Source organism: Neophocaena asiaeorientalis, unplaced genomic scaffold (genome assembly GCF_003031525.2).
Source record: "Neophocaena asiaeorientalis asiaeorientalis breed wild unplaced genomic scaffold, Neophocaena_asiaeorientalis_V1.1 scaffold265, whole genome shotgun sequence".
Lineage (NCBI taxonomy): Eukaryota > Metazoa > Chordata > Mammalia > Artiodactyla > Phocoenidae > Neophocaena > Neophocaena asiaeorientalis.
Genome location: NW_020172172.1, coordinates 3,299,638 through 3,308,121, shown reverse-complemented (window position 1 = coordinate 3,308,121; position 8,484 = coordinate 3,299,638). Strand labels below are relative to the sequence as shown.

At 50.5% G+C, this 8,484-nt stretch overlaps 1 protein-coding gene across 6 annotated transcripts in view; it reads left to right on the top strand.

The window, feature by feature from the left end:
• The window catches only part of GASK1A (golgi associated kinase 1A), an 84,075-nt gene that overhangs the window by 31,009 nt on the left and 44,582 nt on the right, over nucleotides 1-8,484 (top strand). Inside the window, exon 1 of one of the 6 annotated variants that reach the window (XM_024756173.1) lies at nucleotides 2,932-3,220. The exons of the other annotated variants lie outside the window; for them this stretch is intronic. Coding sequence (XP_024611941.1) covers nucleotides 3,218-3,220 — 3 coding nt within the window. The 5' untranslated portion in view covers nucleotides 2,932-3,217. Of the gene's footprint in view, nucleotides 1-2,931; nucleotides 3,221-8,484 lie in introns of those variants that run through there. 6 annotated transcript variants of the gene reach the window in all.

Sequence of the window (8,484 nt, the reverse complement as noted above, 5' to 3'; positions counted from 1 at the left end):
GGACCCAGAAGCTGAGGGAAAGAAAAAAAAAAAAAAAAAAAAAAAAAAAAGTAGCCAGCTGGGCAGCTGTCTGCGGTACCAATTTATAAGGAGCTCTAAAAGTCATTAGAGCAAATTGTAAGTCTGACTCCTTGGGAACGGTTAAGGTGAAGATAGATTCACTCCGCGATGAAGTAGGAAGCTCTCTCTGGTGGAAATAGTAAAATATTCCTCACTAGCACCAACCTGTCTCAGTTGAATGTTTCTCACTTGCAAGGTCCACTGTGTAACCAGAGGCCCTGTGTAACCAGTATCCTGGGAGCAGCCAACTCTCAAGCAGCCCAAGTTCTGAAAGTAAATACTGCCTGGAGTGCTGTTTCCTAGAAAGGAGGGATTTACTGGTTGTCTAAATTTAATATAACTTCACAGGATTTCAGAGCTGGAAGGAATCAGTGTCAGTTAGGGGTTAGTAAAGAAAGGGAAGGCAGGAGTCTAGGCAGGATCTTGTGAAAGGCAGGTGGATGATTGCAGAGCCCACGTGCGTCCTCAGCTGGATAGTTTATCTGCTTCCTCAGCTGTGGTCATTCCTGGACACTGCTCACGTTCATTCTGGGTTATAAAAGTGGCAGTTGTTCATTTATGAATGGAGTTCCTACATTCACCATCTGGGTAGTTGATCCTTCTCTGAGCAGAGTATCAGGTGAACAAAATGGTGCTGAGCTTGGGAGTCGGGCTTCAGAATGTAGGCTTTTCACTCCCTGTTCGTATGCGACCCTTCACTTGTCTGGACCAGGTCCTGGAACAGCTTTTCCCAGGGGTGTCCCATGAGTCCTGAGAGATGACTCCTCTGAAAAAGAGTTCTACATCCAGTAAACCTGGGAAAAACTGGGCACTATCCTCCTGTCTCAGAAAACCTCAACATATATTAGCATCAAAGGCTCTGGCAAGTCCTATTGCCAAAAACAAAAACAGAAAACAAAGAAACTGTGCTCAGTGTTCTCAAACTTGACCAACAAAATCCCTGCCTTTAAATTTCCTTTTCTATATAACAGATACATTCTGTAGAAGACCACAAAGCTCTTTGAAAACATTAAAGAAATGTCTCTGTTCTACTTTCAAGTACAGTGTTTTTCAAACTATACTCAGTAGTGGATGTTAGGGAAATAGAGTGATTAGAGACCACCGTTAAAAATAATTAAGATGGGGCTTCCCTGGTGGCGCAGTTGTTGAGAGTCTGCCTGCTGATGCAGGGGACACGGGTTCGTGCCCCGGTTGGGGAGGATCCCATATGCCGTGGAGCGGCTGGGCCCGTGAGCCGTGGCCGCTGAGCCTGCGCGTCCGGAGCCTGTGCTCCGCAACGGGAGAGGCCACAACAGTGAGAGGCCTGCGTACCGCACACACACAAAAATAAAAAAAATAATAATTAAGATGGAATAGAATAGAACATATTGGAGTGCACTACGTGTAACAGTGATTTATAAAACTTTGTTTTAGTTACGTTTGTACGTATATGTTTGTGTAAAAGCTCATGACAAAGAATGTTCATCTTATGTGGGTTGCAGTCAGAAAAGGAGACTCAAAAGACCACATCGTCTCCCTAAACATCTGGACAGAACACAAAAAAGTTTGTACTGTCTGTCCCTCTCCGCCTTCCTCCACATTCCTCAGCCAGCACTCAGATTCTCAGTTCTCGCCGTCCTCCCTACGCACGAATAAGCTCTGGTTCTCAGCACCGCATCCTGCCTCCTGTTCCTGGCTTATCGATTTCTTCCTCTTTCTCACGTGCTCTAGCAAATAGGCTTTGGTTTACTAAACTACTAACTGACTATCTGGCCTCAGGAAAGTCACTTCAACTGCCTAATCCTCAGTTTCCTTATTTGAAAAATGGTGGTAATAAAATTCCTCTCTTAGGATTGCTTGTGATGATGAAATGAAATAACCTCTGGAAAGCATCTGGAACAAGATAAGGACTGAAAAAAATGCTTTCCTTTCCATCTGTTGTAGCCCCAGCATGCGCACACACACACACACACACACACACAATTTAAGGAGACCCTCTTAAGAAGCGCTGTCATCAGTGACAACCTCAAAGCATTCTGTAGCAGGGAACTTCTGGGAACATACCAGTTTTTGTCCATCTAATAATGGTTCGTACTAGTTTCAATCTTGGAGGGTAATATTTTAGCCTGGTTCCCAGATTCTCTGAGTCCTACTGCTGACTCTATCCCCACCTCCACCTTCTTGCCTGCAGGCTGTTGAAAATCCTGAGATAGAACGTTGGGCTGCTTAGGGACACTGGTCTCAAAGAGGTCCAGGCACTGGTAGAAGGTCACTGAGCTGTTTACAGAGGGGCCAGCCCCCAATTCCAGGGCTATGGGCTCCAAGCCCGGTCTTCTCTCCAACAAGGAGCATGAAGACCCAGGGGACACAGGGCCCTGCGTTCACATCCTTAGCAGAGAGGTTGGTATCAGTGGCTTACTGCAGCAACTTAAACACTGATTAGTTCTCAAGGAGAAAACCTGTTCATCGTTAATGATCTTAAGTGGTCAACGGATTCTCCTTCCTTGTTTCCTTCCAAATCGCCCTTGGGGACTGGGCCCAAGCAAGGCTATGAGATGCCAGTAAAGTTGTCTTTCTGAGGCTTTGCAGGGGAAAGCGATAGTTTGGGAGACCCTCCGCAGGAACCCCCGGGTTGCTCACAGTGCACCGCACCCCTTGGAGGAGAGATCGAGGCGATGTCCCCAGGCCTTGCGCAGCGCCCCTCGCCCCCCAGCCTCGGCTCATCACCCAGCGGACTGGTGGGCGGGGCCCATTCCTTCCTAGCACCTGGGCCCCTGCTTCAGGCGGCTGCGGCTGCTCGAGCCCGGGGCAGGGCTTTTATTGTGAAAGGAGCTCCCCCCTCCCGCGCTTTCGGGGAAGTGGGGAGGCTGGGCCGGGACTCGACGCCAGGACTTTGCAAACTCTGCAAACGTCCCTAGCTGATTGAGGAGGCTCGAGGCTGCGGGAAGGCTACCGCAGAACGACAGATCCCGCGTGTGCATTCTCCTAGACCTCCTCTAACGAAGCCTAACCTCAGAGCATCCCGCCGCGCATCGCCTGCCCCAGAGTTGGCCGCTAGAAAGCTGTGGCCCCTCGGTCCGGATCCCGCGTCCCGGGAAGCCCGGAGAGCCACGGTGCCGGGATGAGCTGGCGAGCAGGCTGAGCGCGCCGAGGAGCCGGTCCAGCCACCGAGGGGGACATGGTAGGAACCACGGGAGGGGACGCGCGTGTGGGGTGGGCACCCAGATGACCGTGGGAAGCGCCCCCGCTCCGGGCACGCGGAGCCTGCGCAGCCTCCTGGGGCCAGAATTGTTCCCCGAAAGTTGCAGGAGGGCGGGGACTTCGGACGCTGGCAGTCGGCTTTTCTGCTTGCCTTGTGGGGGAGCACCGTAATAAGGCGGCTTTCCTTCCGGACCTGCACAGCCTGGCTGCACTGTAACCCTCTGGCGGCGCTGCACAAACTCCATCCGATCCCCAGCGCAGGGAGGGGAGAGGGTTCCGTGGGACACCCAAGGCAGCCTTTGGAGTCACGTTATTCCTCAGAAAAATGCGTGTGACTTCTGTATTAGCTTATATCGTAGCCATGTTTTAATATTAAGAAGTAATGCCTTGGGACTTTCCTGGTGGCACAGTGGTTAGGAATCCGCCTGCCAATGGGGGTTTGATCCCTGGTCCGGGAAAATCCACATGCCGCAGAGCGACTAAGCCCGTGCACCATAACTACTGAGCCTGTGCTCTAGAGCCCGCGAGCCACAACTACTGGAGCCAGCACGCCTAGAGCCTGTGCTCTGCAACAAGAAAAGCCACCACAATGAGAAGCCCACGCACTGCAACCAAGAGTAGCCCCTGCTCACCGCAACTAGAGAAAAGCCCGTGCACAGCAACCAAGACCCAACACGTACAAAAAAAAAAAAGAAGTAATGCCTTACACTTATTACCATAGAATTAATTTGGCCCTGGTAAAGTTCAAATGCCTGTCTCCCAGTGCCCTATTTCCCACCACCTCCTGGGACCACAGGGCAGGTATGGGAGCACTGGACGGCCTGGGGCATCATTCATGAAGCCAGGGACCTTGTGAACAGTGGCCCTTCCATCGATAAAACTCACAAACACCAACAAGCAGGAAAAATAGACCCTTTGAGAATGTGATCCGGGCAGCTTAAAGCACAGGTGCAGCCTCAGGAAAGGGGCTTCCCTCAGCACTGGCTGCTGATCAGCTCTGCTTCCAGGTAGAAGCTACATGGAGCTGCCAGCCCCCCACCCCTCCTGCAGTTCACCGTCCTTCCCCGGGGGCAGGGGCTGGTGTCAGCTACTAGGATGACTTTGAACTCTGAAGGAACCCAGAGGGGCTCTCCTGTCTGCTTCTATGGACAGCCCTCCGCCTCCCCACCCCAGGCTCATAGAGGGCAGATTGGAGCTCAGGGGAGATTCTCATCAAGGAGCTTAGCTGTGGGACCAGAGTTGAGAAGGTGCCCAGAGATCCCTGTAGGATGGATGGTCTCTGGGAGAATAGTTCCCTGTGTTCCAGGGTGTCCTGGCAGTGTCAGAACCAAAGGCAGAAGCCTGGTCACCAGGAGCGGGGGCCTATGAGGCTGGGTGTGTGTGTGTGTATTTCACTTTACCCCTGCGTAAACCTTCTCCCCAATCCTCAGAGTTTTTTTGTTTTTTTTTTGTTTTTTCCCCTCAAGGCTGCTAAAGAGGAATTAATCATGGAATCTTAAGGTTGGAAAAGGGGAGTGATCAGAGGTACAGGATGTGAAAAGTGTGGAGATTTTTTTACCACAATATTCCCTACGTGGTGGCCAGAGTGTTTCCAGAAGAGAGTACGGGCTAAGGCCACCCACTCAGGGCTGTTACTGCTGTCTACAGGAGTATTCTGTCCGTGGCAGAGCCTCTCAGGCCTCCTGTGGTGGAGGCCGGTGCAGGAGGGAGAAGATACCTGCCTTCTGCTCGGGCAGCCTCTGGGCGCCACTGTGATGTGATTGCTCCACTGCCCGGGTGGGCTTCCTGTTTCCGTGAGCCAGCAGCCTCCTGGCTTCTCATCGCCAGTTCTGGGGTGTGTTAGGAAGAGGACTTGAGTCAGGATTTCACTGTGTCTGGGTCCACTTGCCAGAGAGAGGGGCCTGATGGGCAACCTCTGGCAGCAAAATGGCCTTGGAGATCTGAAGGTTTCCTTTGCTTCTCCCTCTGAATGAAGGGTGTTGTGGTCCAGAGGCCTGGGGGCCCAGCATTGGCAGGAACCAGTAAAGGAGGAGACAGGGGACCAGGAGTCCTCAGTTTCTTCCTCTGTAAAATGAGAGATTAAACTAGATGTCCTTTGAGGTGCCATTTAGCTCCAAAAATGGATGATGCCTTAATAATTCTGAGGTTGGAGCCCAGCCCTGGTGTTGACCTCTTCTTCTCATGGGTGGCTAAGAGGGTGTGAGGGCGAAGTGGTTCTCAGCACTGACTCTCAGTGCTCCCTAGACCAAATCCAAGGTGGGACCCAGACCAAGAAGTTTTTAAAAACGAAGTCTCTCTAGATGATCGCAGTATGCAGCCAGGGCTGAGAACCACCAGGGCTAGAGGGCTGAGGGAACAGAAACTGCGCCTACCCAGATGTCCCTGCATCTATGGAACTGCTACTCTTTGAGATAGTCCTAAAATAGAAGGCTTTGGTGAACTTCAGCTGGGAAATGATATATGTTATATGCCCCTCTTGGAGGATCTTTCCACAGAGATACTTCTTTTAATTCATTAAAACTGAGATGTGAACTTCTCCAGCTTGTTTGAATATTCAGTAACTCCTTAACACCGTCTTATTACCGATCCAAGGTACCTAAAATGGGAAAGCCTGAGTTAGAAATATAAAAAGTCTGGAATCCTTAAATGTCTTTTTTGCAAAAGTGAACATTGAGCTGCGGGACCTGTAAGGGCATTTTTGATCATCATGAAGGGGCTGTGAGTCTCTGCCAGGGCTTGGTGTGTGTATTTCTAAAGCTAAGAGTGGGACACTTGTCCCTTTCCTTACAATAATGGTGGGAGACTTGATGTATGCTGAAGACTTTGAACTTGGGTGAAAAATATTGATAGAAGAAGTTAAGACTATTACTGCCAACTTAAAAAAAGTTTTCTTTCTGGTCCTTGGGGGATAAAAAATATATATGATAAAAAATATATGAAATATAATATATTTTATATAACGGCCATACTGCCAACTTCTACAGGTAACCTTGGTTATCATTTTGGTGTATCTTCTACTCTCTTTGAGTATTATTTTAAAGCGTTGTATACCAAACATGCAGTTTTGCAGTCTGATGTGTTTTACTTCACTTTTTGTCAAAGCAAGTTTCCATGTGTACATCTCTAAAAAGATCTTCATCGCTGTACTTTCAATGCTCAATACCATGATTTTGATAATCATCTCCCTGCTTGTGGACTTCAGGTCATTTCCACTTTGGGGCTGTTTTCAGTGGCATGGGGCCAGCTTCTGATCATCCATGGAAATGGAAATGGGGATCTGAGTGCCTGGTGAAGTGGCACGAGCACAAATTCCTTCAGCCTCTTCATCAGAAATTTTACTGCAGCCATGCTTGAGGGCCCAGAGTGTGGGTGTAGGAGGAGTTTCCTCTTGTCTCTCTTCACTCTACTATGAGCATGTCATCAGGCAGGCCGTGGAGAGAAGGGGGTTCCAGGAGAGCCCACACATGGGTCAGTTCTCCTCGGAAGAACCAAGACCTCAAGTCCCTGGAGGTTAAGACTCAGAGGGGAATCTCTAGGTGAAGGGGCTAAGGCCAGAGAAGCGGTGTGACCTTCTCAAGGTCACTCAGAGCAGGGCTAGAGCCCAGGTCTCCTAGTTCTTCACTCCCTGACCCCAACCCTACAGGTTCCATCAGACACTGTGGCTTCTTCATATACTTGAGGCCTTTGGTGCAGCTTGGAGTGGTGGAGCAAAGGCACAGGGTTTGAAACCAGAACGAGGTTTGTGCCAGACTAGCTACCATGCAGCTTTGAGTAAGCACTCCAGTGCTCTGAAGCCCAGGCCCCTCATGTGTAAAATGGGCTTATACTGAGGGGTTGCTGTGAGGAGCAAAAGGAATCTTGGAGGTGAAACCACTTGGTACCCCAAAGGTGGTATAAGAATGGGGGTTTGACAAAGAACCCACAAAAATAAGTTTTCTTTTTGTCAGGACCTAAAACAAACAGTAAGGAAGTCATCGATGTATTTCATTCAGTACCTGACTAGGGGGTGCTTCTGGGACTCTTAAGTGTGGACCAAGTGTAGACAGATTCTAACCTAAAGTAGTTTTCTTGCTCCTTTAGATCTCTCTTCTCACCAGGCAGGAAATACCCAGCCCGTAGGAGATGTTTGCCGTCTGTGTGCCCTGGGCCTCCTTGCTGAATGCTGGCTGGGTGAGAAGGCAGCCCCACTCAGCCGCAGCCCCTGAGGTCTAATGATGGGGTGCCCTGGGAAATCACCCTGCCGAAGGTCTGGGTGAAGCCCTCAGGTTCTCGGGCTCAGCCGGAGAAGAGAAGAGGTTAACCCAGTTTTGGAATCAGAACTGGGAATCAGGACTTCCAGCCCTTGGAGCCTGCAGGGAATCTGATACCCTGTCTTGTGGGCACCTCCCTCATGGAGCAGCTCCTAATACATACACAAGCCAGGTTCTGTAGGGCTGGCTGGTGGGGAGCAGAGGGGTTTAAATAATCCACTGATCCCAACCTGACCAAGCAGGAGTTGGTCCAAAAACAGGGGGTTGGAAGGGGTAGGATGGGGGTGGGGGAACTGATAGGCCTCACAAAGAAGTGAGCAAAGGCCTTAGCAGTTTCAGGGGCCAGGGAGAGAAATGTGCTTCAGATGGGCCGCAAAGATGCTGACAGTCCCCTCAGAAGAGGTCTGGGAGGCTAGCCCTCCCTCCCTACCAGGGTGCTGATGTAGAAGCAGGGTGCTTCCGGTTTCCTTGAGGCCTGGGTGCCTGAGCCACCTGGGCTTTCTTTGCTTGGATTGTTTTTTTGATGTGACTGCTAAAGTGTTTCCATCTGGGGCGTTCGGGGTGCAATCCCTGTATTGTCTGAATGTGTCTACATAGGCCTGCGTCTGATGGGCCACCTGGCCTGAGAGTGAGGATGGAGCAGGGGTTTGTGGGTGACCCCCAGACTGCCGTTCTCTGTGTGTCCCCCCCACCCCCCGCACCATGTGCACATATTCTTGGAAGTGGCCTTGGGGCTCCAGAACTACTTACTGAGAGGGAGCCAGACGGTGCTTTAAGGTAGCAGCCGGTGAACTCAGAGGTGAAAGGGGGTAAGAGTGAAAGGTGGGGAGAGGGCCTCCGCTGGTCTCCAGGCCTTGACTAGATCTGAACCAACATGGTCTCCAGGCCTTGACTAGTTCTGAACAAGCCTAGCCCTTGGCTAGGGCCTGAGTCGTATTCCCTGTGGCTTTGGAATTTTTTTTTTTTTTTTTTTTTTTTTTTTTTTGGGTGCGGG